The sequence below is a fragment of the Salmo trutta genome, chromosome 8 (genome assembly GCF_901001165.1).
Source record: "Salmo trutta chromosome 8, fSalTru1.1, whole genome shotgun sequence".
In the NCBI taxonomy this organism is placed as follows: Eukaryota; Metazoa; Chordata; class Actinopteri; order Salmoniformes; family Salmonidae; genus Salmo; species Salmo trutta.
Window position 1 is genome coordinate 50738123 of NC_042964.1, and position 27514 is coordinate 50765636.

The 27514-nt window shown below is 41.5% G+C and overlaps 2 protein-coding genes and 1 long non-coding RNA gene across 5 annotated transcripts; all 3 read right to left on the reverse strand.

Moving 5' to 3' along the window:
* Positions 1 to 2884: 2884 nt before the first annotated feature.
* LOC115199176 (uncharacterized) lies at positions 2885 to 3566 on the reverse strand. Its single transcript, XR_003879355.1, has 3 exons — positions 3534 to 3566; positions 3334 to 3429; positions 2885 to 3010 (listed from the first exon to the last, which is right to left on the reverse strand). It is a non-coding gene; the product is annotated as an uncharacterized LOC115199176 (long non-coding RNA).
* A 5960-nt stretch (positions 3567 to 9526) lies between these two features.
* Positions 9527 to 18729, reverse strand: LOC115199172 (zinc finger protein 14-like). Of its 3 annotated transcripts, XM_029761798.1 has the most exons (7): positions 18566 to 18725; positions 14081 to 14283; positions 13714 to 13812; positions 13514 to 13609; positions 13268 to 13378; positions 12989 to 13112; positions 9527 to 12476 (listed from the first exon to the last, which is right to left on the reverse strand). In XM_029761798.1, the coding sequence occupies exons 1-7, from the start codon at positions 18588 to 18590 to the stop codon at positions 9766 to 9768; spliced, it is 3369 nt and encodes a 1122-aa protein (XP_029617658.1). In that variant the 5' UTR covers positions 18591 to 18725; the 3' UTR covers positions 9527 to 9765. The 3 variants fall into 3 exon arrangements, with proteins under 3 accessions (XP_029617658.1, XP_029617659.1, XP_029617660.1); XM_029761800.1 differs by lacking the exons at positions 9527 to 12476; positions 12989 to 13112 and having other exon boundaries at positions 13305 to 13398; positions 18566 to 18729; XM_029761799.1 differs by lacking the exons at positions 13714 to 13812; positions 14081 to 14283; positions 18566 to 18725 and having other exon boundaries at positions 13268 to 13398; positions 13514 to 13602.
* A 436-nt stretch (positions 18730 to 19165) lies between these two features.
* On the reverse strand, positions 19166 to 27114 carry LOC115199171 (zinc finger protein 14-like). Its single transcript, XM_029761797.1, has 7 exons — positions 26944 to 27114; positions 25969 to 26171; positions 25299 to 25400; positions 23457 to 23552; positions 22892 to 23002; positions 22613 to 22736; positions 19166 to 22396 (listed from the first exon to the last, which is right to left on the reverse strand). The coding sequence occupies exons 1-7, from the start codon at positions 26969 to 26971 to the stop codon at positions 19572 to 19574; spliced, it is 3489 nt and encodes a 1162-aa protein (XP_029617657.1). The 5' UTR covers positions 26972 to 27114; the 3' UTR covers positions 19166 to 19571.
* Positions 27115 to 27514: the final 400 nt, after the last annotated feature.

The following is a 27514-nucleotide window of genomic DNA, read 5'->3' on the forward strand; positions in this document are numbered from 1 at the left end:
CGCATCAAAGACTGGGGGGTCCCGGCTTGAGTTGCGGGTTCTGCTCTCTAATCTCCCGATCCGGGAGAACCATGGCAGCTATCATGGTGTCCATGGTCAGGTACTCCTGGAGGCCGAGTGACTTTGCTCCCGCCACATAACTCCATGGTCCAGTCTCTGCTCTGAGTTAGCTCTCCTGCAAGGCCTCACGGAACTTAGCAGAGATGGGGACAGATGGAGAGTCATCACTGTCCACCAGTTTGATGTCCAGTGCAGTGGCTACCCGAGTGAGTAGGCCCCTCCTAGCCTCTTGAGCCGCTGGGGGCGATGAAGCCCCACCATGGCCTCCAATCACGCCAGGCGCAGGCGTTCTGAGAACACCAGACAGAACAGGCATCCAGTAAGGCGCTCCACCACCCTCTCCGCGTGGCTCAAACCCAGGCAGTGCATACACGAGGTATGCAGGTCTCCAGGGGGGATGCCACCATCACACCTGTCACAAAGGGAAGCCATAAGCTCAGCCAAGCCAGCAAGGCCACGGAGCAGGGGTCTGAGAGAGCTTATGTCATGACCCGCTTGGAGGAATAGAAACCTGGTGAGGGATAAATTACTCAGTACCTCTGCAAAACGGGGAAGACCCGTGAGGGAAAAACAGGCAGACAAAAAACAGCAACCAGGTAATGGATTTGATTTATATGTTGTTGTTTTTTACACCAACTGCAATATTACCTAGCTGGTTTAATATCTAAGCAGTAAAAACAGCACCATATGATGGAGTAACTCTGTTAAGGAACTCCAAAGTTAATGTCTCAACGTAGTGGAAGCCCACCGCGATACTCTTACATTCTGTAGGGGAAAGAACAAGAAAAAAAACCTTGTAGGGTAATTAGCAGAGAACCCGCTTAAGCAATTCACAACACACAAAGAACAAGCCGGTCGGCAAGTTATGTAAGGTAAATACAGTCTGTGGCAGCAAGAGCCACCAATATATTAAAGGATGCACACGGAGTCATAGTGTAACGCTAACGAAACACAAGCACGACAAACCCTTTAGTAAGGGAGGTGACCAAGAACCCAATGGTCACTCTGAAAGAGCTCCAGTGTTCCTCTGTGGAGATGGGAGAACCTTCCAGAAGGCCAACCATCTCTGCAGCACTCCACCAATCAGGCCTTTATGGAAGAGTGGCTAGACGGAAGCCTCTCCTCAGTAAAAGGCACATGACAGCCCGCTTGGAGTTTGCCAAAAGGCACCTAAAGGACTCTCAGACCATGAGAAACAAGATTCTCTGGTCTGATGAAACCAAGATTGAACTCTTTGGCCTGAATCCCAAGCGTCACGTCTGAAAGAAACCTGGCACCATCCCTACAGTGAAGCATGGTGGCAGCATCATGCTGTTGGGATGTTTTTCAGCGGCAGGGACTGGGACACTAGTCAGGATCGAGGAAAATATGATTAGAGCAAAGTACAGAGAGATCCTTCATGAAAACCTGCTCCAGAGCGCTCAGGACCTCAGACTGGGAAAAGGTTCACCTTCCAACAGGACAACGACCCTAAGCACACAGCCAAGACAACGCATGAGTGGCTTCGGGACAAGTTTCTGAAAGTCCTTGAGTGGTCCAGCCAGAACCCAGACTTGAACCAGATACATCATCTCTGGAGAGTCCTGAAAATAGCTGTGCAGCGATGCTCCCCATCCAACCTGACAGAGCTTGAGAGGAACTTCAGAGAATAATGGGAGAAACTCCCCAAATACAGGCGTGCCAAGCTTGTAGCATCATACCCAAGAAGACTCAAGGCTGTAATCACTGCTAAAGGTGCTTCAACAAAGTACTGAGTTAATAAGAGTCTGAATACTTATGTAAATGTGATAGTTTTTAAAATTGTATTATACATTTGCATTTATAAATTTCTAAAAACAAGTTTTTTGCTTTGCCTTTATGGGGTATTGTGTTTAGATTGGGGGGAAAAAAACAAATGTATCAATTTTAGAAAAGGCTGTAATGTAACAAAATGTCAAGGGGTCTGAATTATTTTTGAATGCACTGTACGTCAACAATGGACTAATGAAACAAATACCAAAATATGTTTTTGGGTGGATGTCACTGGAATTTTCGAATCCCACTGATATTAATTAACAATCAATAAGCCTTGACTAATCCCCAAGGTTTGTAAGACACTGGGTTAATAATAATTAGGCAAGGACTCAGCTTTCTGCAAAAGGTCTGTACAGTTTATTCAGAGAACGTTCTGAGGTCCAAATAACAAAGACATTCATTTTATGCTAACTCTCCACTTACGCACATACCTCCACACAAACAGTAGGTGAGTTGTATCCCTCCCTGGAGTTCTCATCACTGTTAATCACTAGCCAGTGCTGTCTGTTCCTTTCCCCCGAGATTAGGGGGACCTTGAAGGTTACTCCCTGTTTTCTCCTAAGTCTCTCCAGGTCAGTTCAAACACATGTCTACAGTTCCCTTAGTCTAACTAACACACACACACATTTCCCTTCCTCCCGGGTCTTCTACTAGACCTTATGGGACTTACGTTCAGTACTTTAATTATTCATTACACATGCTACATAACTATTAATTACTAATCAGTTACGTTTCAGGGATGGATTCTTTATTCATTTACCTTTATTATATAATTCCCTTATCAGTGGATTTGTCCATTAAGTAAATTCAGTTGCCCATTGGTCATTTAGATTTTCTCTCCAATGACTTAATATCAATACTTGCAGCCGACTCTACATGACATTTTAGATGATCTATTCAAAATATCCACTTAACTATCAGACGGACCTAGTTATTAAATCTATCCAAAACAAAAATATAAAGAACATTCAACAACTAATATGCATACGTACAACAATAACTGAATTTTCATTGAGGGAGTGAGTGAGTTGGTGAGCCTTGAGGCATCGAATTTGGGTGAAAGATTCCCCACATTCCCCACACACATGCTTCTCTATAACATCAGCATCTGTATTGCAGTGTCATACTTGGGCCCAAATTCCACAGGGAACACGTCCTATGAGAGAATAAATTAATGTAATATTTCATGTCCATAATCAGCCTAGTATTTGCATTTTGTAACCTAGACCAGCAATTTTGGCTCAAGGGCCACATCGGGGTTTCAAAATTCCGAGGGTCACACAGCTTTTGTTTGTCAAGATGAGGGCAGTTATCTGAAATGATATAGGTCCATTACTATTTCTACATACTTTCTATTTGGTTTTATATGTTAAAGTGTAGCCTGGAGTTATTTTTTTATCCCAAATAATCATGGGACTGGATAGGGAAGTCAAGCAGAAAGGGGTGGTCACTTTCCTACCATATAAGAGCAACACAAACCTGGTAAAAGTTCTCCCTTTCACTTGGGTCTTTCAGCAGAGATTCAACCAGCTCCACAAAGTTTGATTCAGATAATTCCACCTCTGCATCACTTGACTGCAACAAAACACGCACAACAATTAAATAATCACATTTTACAACTCAATGACACAATACTTTGAGTGACATAGGCCTTTGCTCCCTCCCTGAAAGATACTCACCTCTGCTTCCCCAGTGGATATGAGGCTTCGGATCCTGTCCAGGTGTTCTGAATGTCTTGGTCTGCTGTCTGCTCAGTGCGACACAACTCCAAAACCCTCTAAAATTACAGATGACCAGTCAGGAGTAGAACAAAGGTCAACCCCACACTTCGTAGGCATTGCTCTGTTCTCATTTGGAGAAAATGATAGATAGCCTAGCTAAGGGCCAATGACAGTATTTGAGAAACCAGTGTCAGGGTCTTCATCTCAGTCAATGTTTAACAGCTGGGTGTTTTATGCTAGAGTCAACAATATTGTTATCAGAGACTAACCTCACATGATCTTGTTGCATGTTTCTTTTTTCCCATTCTGAACCCAATGTCTTACCCTTGCTCGAAGCCCCAGAATGAGTTGGGCCCTCTGACTGCAACTCAAAAGCTCTGGCACAATCTCTGTCACAGTGGTGACAAACTCCTCCAGCATCCCATAATCTTGAACATCTCCTCGCTGAACCACTTGCCACATGGCTGCAGAGACAAGCCGCAGTGGTGGAATTATCTAATAGAGAATTATCTAATAAAGGTAAATGAATCAATAATCCATTATTAATGAGTAGTTATGTAGCATGGATAATTAATAATTAATGTACTGAACGTTAGTCCCATAAAGTCTAGTAGAGGCTGGAGAGGGAGAGAAATGTGTGTGTGTGTGTGTGTATTAATGGACCTAAGAGGACTGTAGACATTTGTTCTACCTGACCTAGCAACTTTGAGAGGCTTTGGAGGCAAATATGGGAGTAGCCTTCAAGGTTCTCCTAATCTCGGGGGAAAGCACAGGCAGCGCTGAATAGTGATTAACAGTGGTGGGAAGTCAAGGGAGAGATACTGTTCACCTACTGTTTGTGTGTATGTGTGTGCGTAGGTTATCTACTGTTGGTGTGGAGGTGTGTGCGTAAGCGGAGAGAGAGGATAAAATGAAGTTCTTTGTGTATGTTGGGCAGAACGTTCTCTGAATAAACTGTACAGACCTTTTGCAGAAAGCTGAGTCCTTGCCTAATTATTAACTCATTGTCTTACAAACCTTGGGAATTAGTCAAGGCTTATTGATTGTTAATTATTATCATTAGGATAGAAAATTCCTATGACATGAAGAGACAGAGAGGGAAGAAGAAGAGGGGGACCTAAAAATAAGGATATGAGCCACAATAATGATTGAAATAATACTGAACTGATATTGAAAGTTAGAGCTGGTTCAAAAACCTTTAAAATATTTCCTCAAGGTTCTTGAGTTAACTTGTAAGACAAAATGAAACCAATGGAATTGCCCCAAACATGGAAACTGCATTCATACAAACTAATCAAGCGCACCATACTAGTTCCAAATATTGATGTCCCTAATCTAGCAACTCATTTAGTTTAAGGGAAAAAAACATAACATGCTTGCCAAGGTAATTGTACATCTAAATAGGCTATCCCTTACAAAACATAACAGTGGATGATTCAGAAGTACTAGTCCTCCCGCTTCTAGCATACTAAAAATATCGAGGCAGACGGAAACTTAGCGAGGATACGCTATTGTCACGTCCTGACCAGTAAAAGGGGTTATTTGTTATTGTAGTTTGGTCAGGGCTTGGCAGGGGGTGTTTGTTTTGTGTGTTTCGGGGTTTTTGATTTATGTTCTATATTTTCTATTTCTATGTTTATTCTAGCTTTTCTATTTCTATGTTAGTTTTGTCAATGACCTCCAATTAGAGGCAGCTGGTTGTTGTTGTCTCTAACTGGAGGCCACATTTAGTTGTGTTTGTTTTCACTTGTGTTTGTGGGTGGTTGTTTCCTGTATAGTCTGTGCACCTTACGGGACTGTTTTCGTCGTTTGTTTTGTTTAAGTGTTTTTTCCTTCAATAATTAAGAAGATGATCAATATACCCGCTGCATTTTGGTCCACTCCTTACGACGCCCGTGACAACCATGTTGAACATCAAGCACACCAAGCCTAGTCATTTTTTTAAATCTGCAATACCATTTTCGCTGGGATTTTGACATTGCATCTCGTCCTCATACAAAAGTATTCACGCACGAAGCTTGAAAAGTAGCTAAGTGTTTGTTATAACGATGGTTTCCAAAGTTAAAAGGCTTACAACAGTTTTAAAACCTAACCGTCGGTAGCACTGAGTGTGACACAGAACGTAGTCCGTTCAATTTCCGGTTGCGTTTACACCCCCCAGAATAAAAGTCCTCGTGCATTGAGTTAATATTCGGAATACATTTTTTAAGAAAGTCATCTTTGTCAGCAAGTGCGGTTATTGACTTGGTGTGCCAACTAAAAATAATTCTTACAATAGTTAACAATCCCCTTGTGTAATTATAAAACATATTTAGAAACTCCCCTGCAAATGCAATAAATCCCAGAGTCTGGCATGGCTCAATAATGTCCCTAAATGTGAGGGTCAACAATGTGCAACAAGAAAACACAGCGTAAAAAGATGACTTTGAAACAATGTACAGTACACCCTAAACGATGTGAGTCACATTATGTGCATTGAAATCAAGATTTCCGTCTTTCTCCATCTCCTCATGTGTAACCTACTAGATGGATGTACCCCTGTAATGCTCCTTCCACAAACAGCAATCTGGAAAAAAGCCCACACCATAATCAATGACCATTCCCATATTCTCTACACCTCATTGGAACTGATGTCCCCTGGGAGGCGCTTGCTGCCCTTAAAAGCATAGTGTTATGTGGGCTTGTATGAGTGGTAAGGCTGAAGCAACCGTCTGCAGACGAAAATTTGAGGAGTGAAGTCAGGGGAGGTGAATCTGCTACAGTTTAAAGTTTGACATTGATGTGGTTTTCTAACAGCAAGGCTCAGTGCAAAATGGCAGTGTTGTCATTGTTTATAAAAGTTATTCTTTGCAATGTCGAAATAAACATGTCTCCATCCCCCATATCACACACTGAAAATATGTGTGTACATTGTACTATCAAGTTGTAGGCCGTCATTGTAAATAAGAATTTGTTCTTAACTGACTTGCCTAGTTAAATAAAGGTTAAAATAAATGTAAAAAAAGAGAAAAATACATAAATTGGGGAGAGAGCCTCAAATATCACATGCATTTGTACATATCTACTGTATATGTTTACCTTTGATGATGTTAAATGGCATTATGCTTAACTTGTGTAATTCCGATAATAACTATTTTATTAACATTATTATTCTCTTGGCCAAATAATATATTCACACAGGTAAATGGGGTAGGAAAATTCCTTTATTTAAAAAAAAAATAATCATTGATCTGTTACAATTTTATAAATCCCTCAAACTTGTGAAACTTAAAAAGTCTCTGAATGTCTGTAAATGTCTCATAGCCTTGTCACATCTAAAGATGTCCTGGTGTTGTATATTTTTTATTTATTGTATACACAGGAATGTCCCTGTATTGATGTGTAATATTGCTATTATTGTTGCAATAATTTAAAAAATTATAATTATAATTATATCCACTGTATATAAATCGCGGCTAAATTGCTGCCTGTTGAGTCTTTGATTCCGTTCGCATGCGTCAAACAAAAACACTCTAATGATTGGTTGACAATTCCCTTACAAAAATGTACCATGTTAGTACTATGGTACTTTCATTCATACCATGGTACTACTATGGTACTTTCACTTACACCATGGTATTGTCTGAATTATGGAAATGTACCATGGTTTTAGCCTTGAAGTTTGATGGTACTACCATGGTACTGCCATTGTACCTAAATATTACCATGGTACTGCCTCATTTATACCATGGTATAGATGTGGATCATGGAAATACCATGGTGTTAAACGGCATTATACATTCTACCATGGTAATGCACAATTATGATGAATGGTACCAAAAATTATCATATGGTACTATCTTTATTAAGTGTGCGTTACCATGGTACAATGGCTGTATAATGCATTAAATAAATAAACCCCCCAATGTGAAAAGAGGTTGGTTGGCATTATATTGATGAATTGATATACTAGTATGGGCAAGTTTCTGATGAAGTCAGAGGCTTGCTATTTGTTGGTCCTACTTTTCTGAAACATCAAAGAAAAAGGGAAATAGTTGCTGTGAAAAAGGGGTAATACTTTTTGTATTAATAGTACCGTTTTTTGCTCATGTTTGGGTTCCCTGTGTTGCCAACCTGAACTGTGGGAGAAGGTGAGATATATGGTAGGTAGCTTGATCTTTGGCATTGTGTAATAATTGAGTATTTATAGTCAAGGGGCGTTGTGCTCGTTTCAGCCCGCAGAGGGAGCCGCTCGCTCTAGTGGTTTCACGCGCCCTCTCACAGCGGCTCTCGCGCTAGCCTGCCTGGTCAGTTAGTCAATTCAAGAAAACTAATGAGACACGAGATAAACTAAATATATTTAACGTTATCATCACGGTGAGCGAGTTATAAACCATATGATATGAAACACCAAGTTAAGCGGAGTGTAGTGATATAATTTTTTTTTTTTTTTATGTTTTGAAAAATTAATTCATTTATAAAAGCCCGTTAACATAGAATTCGGCCAAAGTTTGCTCCAGTCAAGCTAGCCTGTCGTAGTCATGGCGACAGGATCAACGAACGTCTTGCAGTGTGTAACAAAGTGAAACATTGTAAATGGCTGTTTTAGGGATATGTTGAGAATCTATTAATAAATAATATGATAATTAATACCTTTTTAAAAATGTATTTTTAGTATGTTGGCTATTTAGAATTGTATAAGAGTAGCCAAGTCAGTTGAATGAGAGAGCCAACTGAAAAATGTATGGAAGAGAGAAGTACCCGTCATTCTTCTCACCATACTCTATCCAGCTCTCAAGGTTTAAGAGGGAACACTACTAGACCATTTGTGTTGTGGTTTTTCACTATGGGCTAAAGGGGTTTAAGAGGGTACTAGGTTTATGCTTAGCCATTTCAGAGCTACTATAGTAGTCAATGTAGCATTATGCGAGTTTCATAAATGACTTTGTTTTTGGTCACTTTACCCGGAAAACGGTGGAGCACAGACCATCATAATTCACTGTAAACAACTACCATGCTTTTATGTTTTACATGCTACTAGTACAAAACCATGGTATTTTTTTAATTGTACTACCATTGTTCATTTTTTGTACCATGGTAGCTAGTACATTTTTTTAATCATGTTTTTTTGGCAGGAACATACCATGGTACTGGTGGGAAAAAAAACCTGATAGTACATTTTTTTAAGGGAATTAGTGCCTCCCACAATGCAGGCGATGGCTGCAAATTGAAACTGATGAGGAGCAACTGCAGAAAATTGAAGTTGACTGCATTCGAAACTTCGTGACTTTTGATCACATTGTTGTAAACATGTAGACGCATGTCGGGAAATGTTTATCCCCATAATGCAACAGTTTGAAAGGTTGGTCACTGATTTAACAAACTTGATCCACTCGAGCATCCATGGTGTTGCATTTGGTTATGAGTATGTCATTTGTGCTGTTCGTGTATGCTGTCATGTTGCTGACTCTCACGTGCCCAAAGTAATTGCCCTGCAGAGATAGGTGTAGTGGTTTAAAGAAGGCCTGAGTAAGGCCAACATGTCACAAATATTCCAAACTTGGATGAATTATTTCTCCATGAAGCTTTAGGATAAAAATGTAAAAATACCCTTCCTCCAAAAGGACCTTTCTATGGATTAGCCTACCTTCCAGTTAAATCAAACGTCATGAATAATTTTGTTCCGGTGTCACTGGGACATTTGAGGACCAGTGATGTTAACATGAATGATACAAATATGACAGACACAAAATTCAACCAACGCTTGCAGAAATGTATGACGTGAATCTGTGTAAGATATAAATGTGAATACACACGTTTTTAATCCGATATTTTTATGTCCTCCTTTATTATTGCTATTGTCAGAAAATGTAATGTAGTTATTTGAGAATAACAGTTTACATTACAAATTAGCTATTGAAATTATACAGGGAATTATGAAAAAAAGATTAAATGAACAACAAACAAAAAAACGATGTTAAACCAGTGTTTTTTTAATACATATACAGTACACAACAAGAACTTAAATGCCAGAGTGGTAATGCTTTTGACTCCGGTCCACATATGCCTGCATGGTGACGAGGGTTCACTCCTTCTCTGCCCTTCTGTCTGTGCCTAACTTTCCTTCTCCCTCACTACTTTCCCTGCTGTACGGTCTTAAAATGAATAACAATACAAAGGCACATCAGAGTTCCAAAAAAAACCTTCCATTTTAATTCAGGGGGTGAGTGCATTGGTGTTCAGTCAGGCGCTTTTTTTGAGCGAAAGCTAACCCACATTCTCCACACACATGTGGCTTATTTTTTCTAGTATGGGTTCGCTCATGTTTTAACCTATGATAAGATAATCTGAAACTTTTATCACAAAAGCTACATGCAAATGGCTTTTCTCCTGTGTGAAGACGTCGGTGTGATTTCAGGTAACCTGACTGAATGAAAGACTTTCCACAATCTTGGCATTTGTATGGTCTCTCACCAGTATGGTATCTTTCATGCAGCCTTTTTTCATTGGCAGTGATGAAGGTTTTTGTGCAATAGGAGCATGGAAAGGGTCTTTCTCCTGTGTGAGTGAGTTCATGTCTTTTCAATGACACTGCTTTGTAAAACTGCTTTCCACAGATTGTACAAGGGTATCTCACCCCCTCATGAACTTGTTCAATGTGTGAATTCAGCTGAAGTTTTGTTCTGTAGGACATGTCACACTGCGAGCAAGAAAATGGTCTCTCCTCTGAGTGGGTCCCCATATGCACTGACAGTTCTCCAGCAGCCTTGAAGCTCTTTCCACACTGCCAGCACAGGAACGGCTTTTCTCCTGTGTGCTTCCTACTGTGTATTGTTAGAGAATTTGCTGAATTGAATTTTGCTTGACAAACAGAGCACTGGTACAGGTACTCTCCTGAATGAACCCTCTCATGGATGACAAGGTACGACAACTGAGTGAAGGTTTTCTCACATTGAGAGCAGGGGTATGGTCCTGTGAATTTATGTTGATGCAGATAGTGTTCTCTCAGACGCCCCAACAGGGTAAAGGTCTTCTCACACATGGTACACTGGATTTCCTTGTGCTGCATCAGCTTGTGTCTGTCAAAGGCAATGGAGTTTGGGAGGACCCTTCCACAATCAGAGCAATAGAATGGGTTGTGAATTCGCTTGTGTGTCCTTAGGGATGATGAACCTTTGAAGTCCTTCCCACAATCATCACATTTGAAGACCGCCTTTCTTTTTTCCTCTTTGCATGAACTTTCCTGGTGTTGCTTCAAATTACAGGTGTCATCGAAACTCTTTCCACATTTTTTACACCAGTGAACCAGTTGTCGTTGACTGGTAGATGTCTCTGGGGTATTAGCCTTGACAGCCAGCAGTTCACTAGACTCCTCCTCTTGATGCTGGTCTAACATCTGAGAGGACTCTTCTCGGTTCACCTTACAGATATATCTCTGGTGTTGATTCAAACTTTGCTTGTACTTAAAACGCTGCTCACAGTTGACACATTGATAAGGACGCTCCTCTGAATGGGATCTCATATGAGTAGCTAAATGAGAAGCACAGTCCAAAATCTTCCCACACACAGTGCATGCATGTTCTTTGGCAGTTGGCGCTGGAGAAAAAGCCTTGATAAGGGGCTCAGTGTCATTTTCCTTGGTAGTGAGAGGGCTGCTGCAACTCTCTGTGTTAACTTCCACTTGTTGATGGTCCACACTCAGACCAAAGTCTTCTAGGATGCCCTCGTGTCCAAGGATTTCCTGATGTTTCTTCAAAGAGTCTTTGTACTTAAAACTTCTCTCACAAATAGCACAATTATAGGGACGTGCCTTTGAGTGAGATTTCAAGTGCCTTTCCATCTGTGAGGTACAAGTCAAAATCTTACCACAGACATAACAGGTTTTGGAATCTACCTGGGTTCGATTCTCTGCAGTGGCAAGAAAAACCTTCTCTGGTTGCGGGCCACTCTTTTGTTGTGCCATGTTCTGACCAACATCCTGACACAAATCTCCCTGGGTCATTTTCTGACACAATTCTCTCTGGTGTTTTCTAAAATCGTACGAATACTTGAATCTCTTATCACAATTGACACACCCAAATGGACGCTCTTTTGAGTGGGAGCTCATGTGCCTCACCAAGCTGGAAGTACGAGCAAAATACCTCCCACACACAGAGCATGTGTTAGAGGATGTGATAGTGTCCAGAGTTCCTAGATGAGATGGCCCTGGTGGAGGGGGAGTCTTGAGGAGTGATGTGATCTGAGGTTTGCTAGTTGAGGGTTGTGGGAACTCTTCCTCATTTTTATCTTCATCCAACATGTTTATCTCCTTTTCACAAACTCGCCTCTGGTGTCTCTTCAGATTATGACCATCCAAGAAGAATTTTTCACATTTGAGGCACTTAAACTTGAGATCTCCAGTATGGGTTAGCTGATGCCTTTTCATGGCTGCGACCCGAGTGAAAGTCTTTCCACACACTTCACATGCCTTATTGAATGGGCCTCTTTTGCATGACTTCTTTGGGGAAGGGCGCACCTTGGAGGATGATGGCTGTCTGTTTGCATGCCCAGTCTTTTGAGGTTTTTGAACTTTTGAACACATTTCCTTAATCTGCAGCCTTTTGCTTTGTTTTAATTGTTGAAAATGTGATGGTCTGAGTAAATTCAAGCCAGTGACAGCTTGATTGTCAATTTCCCCAACGGCAGACTCCATGTCCATACCGTAATCCTGCTCAGTAATTATGTATCTTCTAACCTTATCTGCTGGGACTAGTACATCGATTTCCTTTGTCCGATTCTCCAACAACTCTCTTGCTTCCATTCCCTCCAAATTCATGCTTTCTGATTGTGTATCTGAGTCTACATCTGGGGCAGTAACCACTCGCACATATGGAGGAAGAGACAGAGAGGAGAGGATGAAGTCACCAAAGGACGATGGAGTTCCTTTTTATGCAAAAGTGGGAGACAATGGAGAAAAAAAGTTAGTGTGAATTAACTTTTTTTGCAACAGTAGTTGACTAACATCATACATGCTAATTATGTAAATGCCTCAAATATAAACTTTTACCGATAAAAGTAACATTTGTTCTACTTGACACAAATCATTCAAGTAATAAGGCAGAGGGTGTGTGGTACATTCAAGCAATAAGGCAGAGGGGGTGTGGTATATGGCCAATATACCACGGCTAAGGGCTGTTCTTAAGCATGACGCAATGTGGAGTGCCTGTATACAGCCCTTAGCAGTAGTATGTTGGCCATACACCCCCAAAAAACAGAGGTGCATTGGTTACCAACGTAATTAGAGCAGTAAAGTATTTATACATCATACCTGTGGTATATTGTTTGATATACACATGGCTGAAATGCGGTATCAACCAATCAGCATCCAAGACCCAAACTACCCCGTTTATAATTGCAATTTTGGCACAACCAATCTATAACACTATGATACTTACGGATGGAGTCCAAATGTCCAAGTTTTCTGTGGTACTGGAGCAGGGTCCTCAATTGTATGGGGTCAGGTACAAACTGTACACATTTCTCCAGGGCAGAGGGGACAGCATTTAACAAGGAGGCAGTCTTGAGAGAGAGGAACATGGTTTAAAAGCATTAACAACTACATACTCATGTCCAACACACAGTTTCTTAAACATGAACATATTGATTCTTGCTTGGTATTCTTGACTTCTAATTCCCCAAGATAATTAGATAAAGGTGTTATTCATTCTTATTACCTGTTCAAGGTCTGGTATGGGAAGTAACTTCTCAAGTCTGGAAAGGAATTCTAACATCAGCATCTGTATTGCAGTGTCATACTTGGGCCCAAATTCCACAGGGAACACGTCCTAGGAGAGAATAAATTAACCTAAAATGACAATAATACCTATATTTATATTGGTTTGAACCAATATTAAACTAGTCCACTAAAACCTAGACCAGCAAAACTTTTATACTTTCCTACCGTAAATTGCAAAACAAACCTGGTAGAAGCTCTCCCTTTCACTCGGGTCTTTCAGCAGAGATTCAACCAGCTCCACAAAGTTTGATTCAGATAATTCCACCTCTGCATCACCTGACTGCAACAAAACATGCACAACTACTATATCATTGAAGCTTACAACTCAATGACACAATACTTTGAGTGACATAGGCCTTTGCTCCCTCCCTGAAAGATACTCACCTCTGCTTCCCCAGTGGATATGAGGCTTCGGATCCTGTCCAGGTGTTGCTGAATGTCTTGGTCTGCTGTCTGCTCAGTGCGACACAACTCCAGAACCATCTAAAATTACAGATGACCAGTCAGGAGTAGAACAAAGGTCAACCCCACACTTTGTAGGCATTGCTCTGTTCTCATTTGGAGAAAATGATAGATAGCCTAGCTAAGGGCCAATGGCAGTATTTGAGAAACCAGTGTCAGGGTCTTCATCTCAGTCAATGTTTAACAGCTGGGTGTTTTATGCTAGAGTCAACAATATTGTTATCAGAGACTAACCTCACATGATCTTGTTGCATGTTTATTTTTTCCCATTCTGAACCCAATCTCTTACCCTTGCTCGAAGCCCCAGAATGAGTTGGGCCCTCTGACTGCAACTCAAAAGCTCTGGCACAATGTCGGTCACCGTGGTGACAAATTCCTCCAGCATCCCATAATCTTGAACATCTCCTCGCTGAACCACTTGCCACATGGCTGCAGAGACAAGCCGCAGTGGTGGAATGAAGAGACGCAGAGAGGGAAGAAGAAGAGGGGGACCTAAAAATAGGAAAATAATTTGTAAACACAGCCACCCAGATGTCTTGCTAGCTAAGAAGTTATCCCACTGCACTGTACACAGTCACCTTAACCAGGCGCAAGCAAGTTTGACAAGGCGCACACATTCATAGAACCTAGGACAGTTAGAAGGGTAGGTCTAAATGCTATACTGAACAAAAACATAAAACACAACATACAATTTCACTGAGTTACAGTTCATATAAGTACATCAGTCAATTTAAATGAATTCATTAGGTCCTAATCTATGGATTTCACATGACTGGGAAGGGTCGCAGCCATGGGTGGGCCTGGGAGGGCATAGGCCCACCCAATTGCAAGCCAGGCCCAGGCCCAGCCAATCAGAGTTTGTTTTTCCCCACAAAAGGGCTTTATTACAGACATAAATACTCCTCAGTTGTCTGGGTGGCTGGTCTCAGACGATCTCGCAGGTGAAGAAGCCGTGCGATAGCAGAGAGAACAGTGTATGACTAGGGTGACTGGAGTCATTGACAATTTTTAGGGCCTTCCTCTGACAGCGCCTGGTATAGAGGTCCTGGATGGCAGGAAGCTTTGCCCCGGTGATGTATTGGGCCGTACGCACTACCCTCTGTAGTGCCTTGCAGTCGGAGTCCAAACAGTTGCCATACCAGGCAGTGATGCAACCCGTCAAGATGCTCTCGATAGTGCAGCTGTAAAACCTTTTCAGGATCTGAGGACCCATGCCAAATCTTTTCAGTCTCCTGAGGAGGAATAGGTTTTGTCGTGCCCTCTTCACGTCTGTCTTGGTGTGCTTGGACCATGTTAGTTTGTTGGTGATGTGGATGCCAAGAAACTTGAAGCTCTCAACCTGCTCCACTACAGCCCGTTGATGAGAATGGGGGCATGCTCGGTCCTCCTTTTCCTGTTGTCCACGATCATCTCCATTGTCTTGGACATGTTGAGGGAGAGGTTGTTGTCCTTGCACCACACGGTCAGGTCTCTGACCTCCTCCCTATAGGCTGTCTCATCATTGCCAGTGATCAGGCCTACCACTGTTGAGTCATCAGCAAACTTAATGATGGCGTTGGAGTCGTGCCTGGACGTGCAGTCATGAGTGAACAGGGAGTACAGGAGGGGACTGAGCACGCACCCCTGAGGGGCCCACATGTTGAGGATCAGTGTGGTGGATATGTTGTTACCTACCCTTACCACCTGGGGGCGGCCCATCAGGAAGTCCAGGATCCAGTTGCAGAGAGAGGTGTTCAGTCCCAGTGTCCTTAGCTTAGTGATGAGCTTTGAAGGCACTATGGTGTTGAACGCTGAGCTGTAGTCAATGAATAGCACTCTCACATAGGTGTTCCTTTTGTCCAGGTGTGAAAGGGCAGTGTCGAGTGCAATAGAGATAGCATCATCTGTGGATCTATTGGTGCGGTATGCAAATTGGAGTGGATCTAGGGCTTCTTGGATTATGGTGTGAGCCATGACCAGCCTTTCAAAGCATTTCATGGCTACAGACATGCTTGAAACATGTTGGTATTACAGACAGACAGGGAGAGGTTGAAAATGTCAGTGAAGACACTTGTCAGTTGGCCAGCGCATGCTCGGAGTACACGTCCTGGTAATCCATCTGGCCCTGCGGCCTTGTGAATGTTGACCTGTTTAAAGGTCTTATTCACATCGGCTGCGGAGAGCGTGAACACACAGTCGTCCGGAACAGCTGAGGCTCTCATGCATGTTTCAGTGTTACTTGCCTCGAAGCGAGCATAGAAGTTATTTAGCTCATCTGGTAGGCTCGTGTCACTGGGCTGCTCTCGGCTGTGCTTCCCTTTGTAGTCTGTAATAGTTTGCAAGCCCTGCCACATCCGAGCATCGGAGCCGGTGTAGTACGATTCTTAGTCCTGTATTGACGCTTTGCCTGTTTGATGGATCGTCGGAGGGCATAGCGGGATTTCTCATAAGCTTCCGGGTTAGAGTCCCGCTCCTTGAAAGCAGCAGCTCTACCCTTTAGCTCAATACAGAATGTTGCCTGTAATCCATGGCTTCTGGTTGGGGTATGTACGTACAGTCACCGTGGGGACGACGTCCTCGATGCACTTATTGATAAAGCCAGTGAAGGATGTGGTGTACTCCTTCCTCAATGCCATCGGAAAAATCCCGGAACATATTCCAGTCTGTGCTAGCAAAACAGTCCTGTAGTTTAGCATCTGCTTCATCTAACCACTTTTTTAATAGACCGAGTCACTGGTGCTTCCGGCTTTTATTTTAGCTTGTAAGCAGGAATCAGGAGGATAGAATTATGGTCAGATTTGCCAAATGGAGGGCGAGCTTTGTACGCATCTCTGTGTGTGGAGTAAAGGTGGTCTAGATTTATTTTCCCTCTGGTTGCACATTTAACGTGCTGATAGAAATGAGGTATTACTGATTTAAGTTTCCCTGCATTAAAGCCCCCGGCCAATAGGAGCGCCAACCTCTGGATGAGCGTTTTCCTGTTTGCTTATGGCGGTATACAGCTCATTGAGTGTGGTTTTAGTGCAAGCATCGGTCTGTGGTGGTACGTAAGACAGCTACAAAAAATACAGATGAAAACTCTCTAGGTAGATAGTGTGGTCTACAGCTTATCATGAGATACTCTACCTCAGGCGAGCTAAACCTCGAGACTTACTTAGATATCGTGCACCAGCTGTTGTTTACATATATGCATAGGCCCTCGCGTCTTACCAGAGGCTGCTGTTCTATCCTGCCGATAGTGTATAACCCGCCAGCTGTATTTTCTTAATGTCGTTCTGCCACGACTCGGTGAAACATAAGATATTACAGTTTTTAATGTCCCGTTGGTAGGATATACGTGCTTTCAGTTCGTCCCATTTATTTTCCAGCAATTGATCGTTAGCTAGCAGGACGGAAGGCAAAGGCAGATTAGCCACTCATCGCCTAATCCTCACAAGGCACCCTGATCTTTTCCGCAAAATCTCTTTTTCCTTCTCCAGCGAATGATGGGGATCTGGGTCTGGTCAGGTGTCTGTAGTAAATCCCTCTCGTCCAACTCATTTTAGAAAAACTCGTCGTCTAATCTGAGGTGAGTAATCGCAGTTCTGATGTCCAGAAGCTCTTTTCGGTCATAAGAGACGGTAGCAGCAACATTATATACAAAACAAGTTACGAAGAACGCGGGAAAAAAATAAAAAGATAGTATGGTTGGTTAAGAGCCGATAAGACGGCAGCCATCCCCTCCGGCACCATCATCAGATCACGTTGGAGGCGGTTTATGGTATAGAAATTAACATTAAATTATCTGGCAACAGCTCTGGTGGACTTTCCTGGAGTCAGCATGTGAATTGCATGCTCCCTCAAAACTTAAGACATCTGTGGCATTGTGTTGTGTGACAAAACGGAACATTTTCGAGTGGCCTTTTATTGTCCCCAGCACAGGGTGCACCTGTGTAATGATCATGCTGTTTAATCATCTTCTTGATATACCCCACCTGACATGGGGACAGATTATTTTGGCAAAGAAGAAATGCTCACTAACTGGGATGTAAACAAATATGTGCACAACGTTTGAGAGAAGTAAGCTTTTTGTGCATATGTGCACATTTCTGGGATCTTTTATTTCAACTCATGAAACCAACACTTTAACGTTACATGTTGCGTTTAAAGTTTTGTTCAGTATAAAAGGGACCCTTGGGACGTCCAACTCTGACGTCACCCCATTGAAGTTGAAATGTAATAAAGTAAGGGTACAGACGTCCCAAGGATCCTAATCTCAGCATCTACATTGGAATAAGTGCGGGGCTTAAGAAATTGATATGAGCCGCAACCCTGATTGAAATAATACTTTACAGATTCAAAGTTAAATTTAACATGAAACAGAGCTGCTTCAAATACATATTTAAAACATTCACGAAAATGTGTCAGATTAACAATGAAACATATGGTGATGCTCCAAACGTGCGAACAACATGCACAAACCAACAAAGCGCATCTGATTAGTTTCGAATATGTTTAAATCGCCAGCGTATTTATTTGGGGTACAAACAATGCATTATTGTCAAGGTAACGTTAGGTCTCTATGTCCTCCTACAATGCAAAGCGCGCTGAGTACCTCAGTTGGTAGAAAATATCTTAATGAAATCCAATAAATTATTATTAAATACGCTATCCCTTACAAAACATAACAGTGGATGATTCTGAAATACTAGCCCTCCCATTTCTTGCATAATAAAAGAACGATGGCGTATCCTTGCTAAATTTACGTCTGTTGAACATCAAGCACACCAAGCCGAGTTAACAAAATCCACAATACCATTTTCGTAAGGATTCTCGTCCATCTCGTCCTCATACCATATTCACCCCAAAAACATGAAATGTTGCTAAGTGTGACAGCTATGATTTCGACGTTAAAAGGCTTGCAAGTTTTAAACCGTATCTTCAGTAGCAGTGTGACAGAGAATTTAGTCCGTTCAATTTCCGGTTGCGTTTACCGACCACACGTTTCTGAATAAAAAATCCTCGTGAAGTTGTACATTATTAGAAATACATCTTTGCCAGCAAATTCAGTTACTGACTTGGTTTGCCATAGCATAACTCTTACTATAGGTTAGCCATACCCTTTGATAATTATTACAATTAAGAAAACTCACCGGGAAGTGCGTAAATATCATGAAACTGTAAAAAAAAAAAAAAAAAGTCAATAGCCTTTATGCCAGATACCCTTCCTGCAAAGGACCTTTCCATGGATTAGCCTACCTTGCAGTAAAATCAAACGTCATTAATCATTTTGTTCCAGTTTAACCGGTAATGATCCTGAAGGATCCTAATAAAACAGATATTTTTGCAAGCATTGGTTGACTTCTCTATGAAGTGTATCTTTTCCAAAAGTTACAAACGTGAATACACACATGGATATTTTCATGTCCTCTTTTATTATTGCCATAATCATAAAATGCAATGTTGTGGTTATTTGAGAATAATGTTTCATCCTTTACTGTACATACTACAAATTAGCTATTGAAATGATCCATGGAATGATGAAACAAAGCTGAAAAATAGAATATTAATTCAAACCTGCGGTGTTAAACCTGTGTTTTATTTATAGTACACAACAAGAACTCAAATGCCAGAGTCTAACAGAGTGGTAATGCTTTTGACTCCGGTCCACCTGCCTGGTGATGAGGGTTCAAGCCCCTTCTCTGCCCTTCTTTCTGTCTGTGCCCCTACTTTCCCTCCCTCACTACTTTCCCCACTGTACGGTCATAAAATGAATAACAATACAAAGGAACATTAGAGTAAAAAAAACAAAAAAAAACACTTTAATTCAAGGAGTGAGTGCATTGGTGTTCAGTCAGGCGCTTTCTTTGAGCGAAAGCTAACCCACATTCCGCACACACATGTGGCTTCTGTTTTCCTGTATGGGTTTGCTCGTGTCTTTGCCTATGGTAATTTAATCTGAAACGTTTGTCACAAACGCTGCATGCAAATGGCTTCTCTCCCGTGTGAAGTCGTTGGTGTGATTTCAGGAAACATAACTGTACGAAAGACTTTCCACAGTCTTGGCATTTGTATGGTCGCTCACCAGTATGGTATCTTTCATGCAGCCTTCTTTCATTGGCAGTGATGAAGGTTTTTGTGCAATAGGAGCATGGCCATGGTCTTTCTCCTGTGTGAGTGAGTTCATGTCTTATCAATGACACTGCTTTCAGAAACTGCTTCCCACAGACAGCACAGGTATATCTCACCCCCTCATGAACTTGTTCAATGTGTGTATTCAGCTGAATCTTTGTCCGATAAGTCATGTCACACTGCGAACAAGAAAAGGGTTTCTCCTCTGAGTGGGTCCCCATATGCATTGACAGGTTCCCACGATCCTTGTAACTCTTTCCACACTGCCAGCACAGGAACGGCTTTTCTCCTGTGTGCTTCCTACTGTGTATTGTTAGAGAATTTGCTTTATTGAACTTTGCTTGACAAACAGAGCACTGGTAAGGGTACTCTCCTGAGTGAACTCTCTCATGTTCAACAAGGTATCTTAACTGGGTAAAAGTTTTCTCACATTGAGAGCAGGGGTATGGTCCTGTGAATTTATGTTGATGCAGATAGTGATCTCTCAGACGCCCCAACAGGGTAAAGGTCTTCTCACACATGGTACACTGGATTTCCTTGTGCTGCATCAGCTTGTGTCTGTCAAAGGCAATGGAGTTTGGGAGGACCCTTCCACAATCAGAGCAATAGAATGGGTTGTGAATTCGCTTGTGTGTCCTTAGGGATGATGAACCTTTGAAGTCCTTCCCACAATCATCACATTTGAAGACCACCTTTCTTTTTTCACATTGGAAGACCACCTTAATTTTTTCCTCTTTGCATGAACTTTCCTGGTGTTGCTTCAAATGACAGATGTCATCGAAACACTTTCCACATTTTTTACACCAGTGAACCAGTTGTAGTTGACTGGTAGATGTCTCTGGGGTATTAGCCTTAACAGCCAGCAGTTCACTAGACTCCTCTTGGTGCTGGTCTAACATCTGAGAGGACTCTTCTCGGTTCACCTTACAGATATATCTCTGGTGTTGATTCAGATTGTGCATGTACTTAAAACGCTGCTCACAGCTGCCACATTGATAAGGACGCTCCTCTGAATGGGATCTCATATGAATAGCCATAACTGAAGCACGGTTAAAAATCTTCCCACACACAGTGCATGGTTTGGGTTCTTTGAGAGTCGGAACTGAAGTAGCAGCCGTGATAATGGGCTCAGTGTCGTTTTCCTTGGTAGTGAGATGGCTGATGCAACTCTCTGTTTTAACTTCCACTTCTTGCTGGTCCACACTCTGACCGAAGTCTTCTAGGATGCCCTCGTGTCCAAGGATTTCCTGATGTTTCTTCAAGGTATCTTTGTACTTAAAACTTCTCTCACAAATAGCACAATTATAGGGACGTGCCTTTGAGTGAGATTTCAAGTGCCTTTCCATCTGTGAGGTACAAGTCAAAATCTTACCACAGACATAACAGGTTTTGGAATCTACCTGGGTTCGATTCTCTGCAGTGGCAAGAAAAACCTTCTCTGGTTGCAGGCCACTCTTTTGTTGTGCCATGTTCTGACCAACATCCTGACACAAATCTCCCTGGGCCATTTTCTGACACAATTCTCTCTGGTGTTTTTTCAAATCGTACGAATACTTGAATCTCTTATCACAATTGACACACCCAAATGGACGCTCTTTTGAGTGGGAGCTCATGTGCCTCACCAAGCTGGAAGTACGAGCAAAATATCTCCCACACACAGAGCATGTGTTAGAGGCTGTGATAGTGTCCAGAGTTCCTTGATGAGATGGCCCTGGTGGAGGGGGAGTCTTGAGGAGTGATGTGATGTGAGGTTTGCTAGTTGAGGGTTGTGGCATCTCTTCCTCATTTTTATCTTCATCCAACATGTTTATCTCCTTTTCACAAACTCTCCTCTGGTGTCTCTTCAGATTATGACCATCCCTGAAGCTTTTTTCACACATGAGGCACTTAAACTTGAGATCTCCAGTATGGGTTAGCTGATGCCTTTTCATGGCTGTGACTCGAGTGAAAGTCTTCCCACACACTTCACATGTCTTACTGAATGGGCCTCTTTTGCATGACTTCTTTGGGGAGGGCCGACCCTTGGAGGATGATGGCTGTTTGATTGCATGCCCGGAAGAATCAGTCTTTCGTGGTTTTCGTCCTTTGGGGGAGACACGCACCTTGGATGATGGCTGTTTGATTGCACGCCCGGAGGAATCGGTCTTTCGAGGTTTCCGTCGTTTTGAAAACATTTTCTTAATCTGCAACCTTTTGCTTCGTTTTAATTGTTGAAAATGTGATAGTCTGAGTAAATTCAAGCCAGTGACAGCTTGATTGTCAATTTCCCCAACGGCAGACTCCATGTCCATACCGTAATCCTGCTCAGTAATTACATATCTTCGAACTTCATCTGCTGGGACTAGTCCATCGATTTCCTTTGTCCGATTCTCCAACAACTCTCTTGCTTCCATTCCCTCCAAATTCATGCTTTCTGATTGTGTATCTGAGTCTACATCTGGGGCAGTAACCACTCGCACATATGGAGGAAGAGACAGAGAGGAGAGGATGAAGTCACCAAAGGACGATGGAGTTCCTTTTTATGCAAAAGAGGGAGACAATGAAAAAAAGGAAGGTTAAATTGAACAGCATATGATAATTATATCAATGCCTCAAATATAAACTGTTACCAGACAAACATAACCAATAATATATTTCCTATACATAATTACTCTACCTGACACTCATCATTTGCCATTTTTGCAGAACCAATCCAAGCCATGGATCCTCTATAAATCTGTATGATACTTACGGATGGAGTCCAAATGACCACGTTTTCTGTGGTACTGGAGCAGGGTCCTCAATTGTTTGGGGTCAGGTACGAATTGTAAACATTTCTCCAGGGCAGAGGGGACAGCATTTAACAAGGAGGCAGTCTTGAGAGAGAGGAACATTGTATAAAACCATTAACAACTACAAACTCAGGTCCAATAGACAGTTTCTTAAACATGAACATATTGATTCTTGCTTGGTATTCTTGACTTCTAATTCCCCAAGATAATTAGATACAGGTGTTATTCATTCTTATTACCTGTTCAAGGTCTGGTATGGGAAGTAACTTCTCAAGTCTGGAAAGGAATTCTAACATCAGCATCTGTATTGCAGTGTCATACTTGGGCCCAAATTCCACAGGGAACACGTCCTAGGAGAGAATAAATTAATGTAATAATTTATGTCCATAATTTGGCTAAAATGTGTACTGATATTACCTTTGGTCTTAGAGCATCATACAGCCATTTCAACATCCTAAAGCAGAACGTTTTAGCCTTTTGTTTGATCTATAAAGAAATCATAACTAAACCACAAACACCTGGAGGTGGAGATACAGTATGTGTGAATGAGAAGGACTCAAACATATAAATATTGTACTTTAATTTACTGTAGATGCAGTCTTGTACATGGATGTAACATGTAGAATATAAAAACTCAGCCCCTCAGAGTTCTAACTAGCCTGGGTGCCAGTCTGTTTCTGCTTTCTTGCCAACTCCTTATGGAATTGTGAGGCCAAACATTGACAATGGAGTAGGCAAAATCCCAAGCAGATCTGCTACCAGGCTAGGTTCTAACTGTAGCGAAGACTAAATGGAGAAACAAACCTGGTAGAAGCTCTCCCTTTCACTCGGGTCTTTCAGCAGAGATTCAACCAGCTCCACAAAGTTTGATTCAGATAATTCCACCTCTGCATCACCTGACTGCAACAAAACATGCACAACTATTACATCATTGAAGTTTACAACTCAATCACACAACAGTCTGGTTGGGCCTACTGGTTTGTTATCGCCTGGTGACACGGGTGGGTGGAGCTTGCACATTATAGATCATTTTTCATTGGTCCTAAAGCTGACTCTCCAGCCAGCTGGGAGCACATCTGTTAAAATCCATTTGAATTCAATTACTTTTTGACAGCATCTATTTTGATTTAAATAAAAAATTCCATATATATTTGCCCATGGAAGAAGTGGTCAGAAAGTTACTTTTTGTACCTGAATGCCAAAACATTCAGGAGGTAAAGGTGCTTAAAGTTGGCCCATTTTGTATACCCCACCATACCATGAGACATCCATGTCTTCATCACTGGAAAAGATAAACGGTTGAGCTTGATATAATTTAAAAGCTTACAAGAAGGGTTGTCAAACAATTTTATAATTTCTTAAAAAAAAATATATATATATATATATATATATACACATATATATATATATATATACACAAATTATGACATTTATTAACCTTTAACGTCAGTGATCTAAAAACAAATCATCTCAGATTTGTTTCATATTCCCATATGTTGTAGTTTAAACCTTTACATTTTCAATTGAACCTTTATTTAACCTGGCAAGTCAGTTAAGAGGAAATTCTTATTTACATTGACGGCTTAGAAACAGCGGATTAACTGCCTTGTTCAGGGACAGAACGACAGATTTTTACCTTGTCAGCTCGGGGATTCAATCTAGCAACCTTTCGGTTACTGGCCCAACTCTCTAACCACTAGGCTACCTGCCGCCACTACATCATCTGAGGTTTTCGTTTTGAGCCCGCCATCGGTTGAGACACAACATGCTCTTGAATACAGGGTGGGTGTCATTTCAATCATAGAAATGTATAGAATGTACCAACCCCCCCAGACCACTGCAAGTTAGCTGGTACACCATTATTTTAATTTAATGGAAATGTTTACTTCTAATTTTCTACCAAAGATGACTGCTGGTTCACCCACCGTCAACTTAAATGGTCATGTCCATTATCTATATTTCTATGATTTCAATAGGTTTCCTATGGAGGATTGATAGTATAATTTAAAACAACAGATATTCCATTCTTGTCAACATTCTCTGATGTGTGGACCTCCAACAATTTGTGGCACCATTTGAAAGTAGACATTTCAATTTGATTCCCATTTTAGTACATTTATCAGCGACAACATGACACCCTGTATTTAAGAGTACATTGTGTCTCAACTGATTGCGGGTTCAACACAAACACTTCAGTTGATGTAAAATAGGGTCTGAGCTACAACATATGCGAATATGAAAAAAATCTGAGTTTGTGTTTTTACATAATTGGCATTTAAGGTAAAAAAATGACAATGATTATTAAAAAAACGTTTTTTTTTAAGAAACTAAAATAGGTTGGAAACCCTGTTTGTAAGCTTTCAATGATATCAATCTCAACTGGTTATCTTTTTTAGTGATGAAGACATGATGTCATGGTATGGTCGGGTATACCTTTATCTTTTGAATGTTTTGGCATTCAGGTCACTTTCTGAGCACTTCTACAATGGACAAAAATGTATGGAAGGTATCGTTCAAATTAAAAGGGATGTTGTCAAAAGGTGATTGAATTCAAATGGATTTACCCATCAGTGAACATCAGTGAGTGTGCCCACTGACAATAGGCATGTGTTCTTCACCTCCAATCCCTCTTTGAAAGATACTCACCTCTGCTTCCCCAGTGGATGTGAGGGATCGGATCCTGTCCAGGTGTTGTTGAATGTTCTGGAGGTCTAATGTCTGCTCAATGCGACACAACTCCAGAACCAGCTGAAATGACAAATGGCCAGTCAATAGTCGGTCAAAGGTCAACCCCACACTTCCTAGGCACTGCTCTGTTGTCATTGTGACACATTTTGAGAAATTTAAAGATAGCCTAGATAAGGCCCAATGTCAGTATTCAATTGAGATAATCAGCGTTAGGGTCTTCATCTCAGTCAATTACCATTACAAGACCGTTGTAAGGCCAGAGCCAACTGTCTACACTGTTTTGTCTAAAGGCTAGGATAGCCCCAGGGTGCGTTGTGGTGTTAACTATGATAACTATGAATCTAAAAGTGGTTGAAACACGTTCTTGTAGACTGCTAAGTGATCTAAAGGATGCAACATAACTGCCTTCTGATTATAGATAGGCATATACCTGCATAGTGTACATGGGAAAAGTTCTGCTTAGACGTCATATAGATAGTTCTAGATCTATTTAAGTGTTCTAGGTCTATGTAGGAGTTCTAGGTGTATGTTTGGGCTAAAGGCTAGGACTAGTCACATCATCATCTTGTCATCATCATCATCATCATCTTGCATGTCTCTTTTCCCCATTCTGAACCCAATCTCTTACCCTTGCTCTAAGCCCCAGGATGAGTTGGGCCCTCTGACTGCAACTCAAAAGCTCTGGCACAATCTCGGTCACCGTGGTGACAAACTCCTCCAGCATCCCATAATCTTGAACGTCTCCTCGCTGAACCACTTGCCACATGGCTGCAGAGACAAGCCGCAGTGGTGGAATGAAGAGACGCAGAGAGGGAAGAAGAAGAGGGGGACCTAAAAATAGGAAAATAAGTTGTTAGCCGACACACGGCCACCCTGACAAGGCGCTCGCATTCATAGGACCTAGCTAGCTATAGCTAAAGAGTTACCACACTTTAGACTAACGTTAGTAAAAATATATGTTATGTTAGCGGGATATTTAAAGCGGCAATCGGCTGTAGAAACAATAACAAAGTGGAGTCCGGAATCCCCACCCATGTTAAACTAAGGGATGGGGCTAGAGAAATGTAACCACTCTCAAATAGAAATAGTTATGGATGCAAGGACTGGCCATCCATGACATCACTATTATAGGTTTAGTCATGTTTTGAGGCTATAGTGTTTGTTTACAATTACATTGTTGACAAACATTGGAATAAAACAAGCTTATATTTTGGGTTATGATGGGGTACGAAAAAGTATTTATATACATCATTGTGTACGATGACAGTAGAACTTAGCTAATGAGGCATAAGTTATATTCAAGCATCAGAATGGGTTGATATTATTAATAAATACAAGAATGGATGAAGCAACTGCTGATTTGACAATATTGAGTGAAAGTCATTAATGATTCGAAACAGTCTAGACATATCTATATTGCAGATACGTGGACTTGCCAGTGCCACCATTTCAGCTAGCCTTGGCAGCCTATACTACACTTCAGGCAGGGCGGGATCATAGGGCAAGATACGGTATACGCCATGTTGAACATCGAACGCACACCAAGCCTAACTAACGTTAGCTACGTAATCAAATTTGTTAACAATTTCTACCGTTAACTTACCATTTTCGCAAGGATCCTGACTTTGCATTTCGGCCTCATACAATAGTTTGCAGAAAGCTTAGGTATACTTGAAAAGTAAGTTAGCTGGATTTGATTTAGATGCCCCACTTCCCGGTCGAGAGTTGCCGTTCTCGCCACAGACCATTCAGGCAGTGAGGAACGGAAGTTGTTCCTATCAGCTTCCGGGGTTTCTTGTTTTTCTAAATACAATACAGATAGGGCTTTCCTAAACGCTTACTAAATCTCATAAACTACTACCTACTGCTATGCCTTAGTTCTGTATTTTAGTGGGCGTGTTCATACTACCACTACATCCTATTTATTAGACTAAACTCATAGATGATGAAAAAAAGTGTAGGAATAGCTCATGCAAAGCCCATATGTAGGACAAGTGTGCATGTTTATTTGTAATGGAAATGGAAATTGTCATTATTACATCGTTCATACAATTTACATTTTTTTGTAGGCCCTCATAATGATGTCGACGATGGTGATGAATTCTGACATTATAGCACCACCCTGTGGCCGTATTAAGCTATTACTATTATTATCGATTGACAGTGGCGACAAA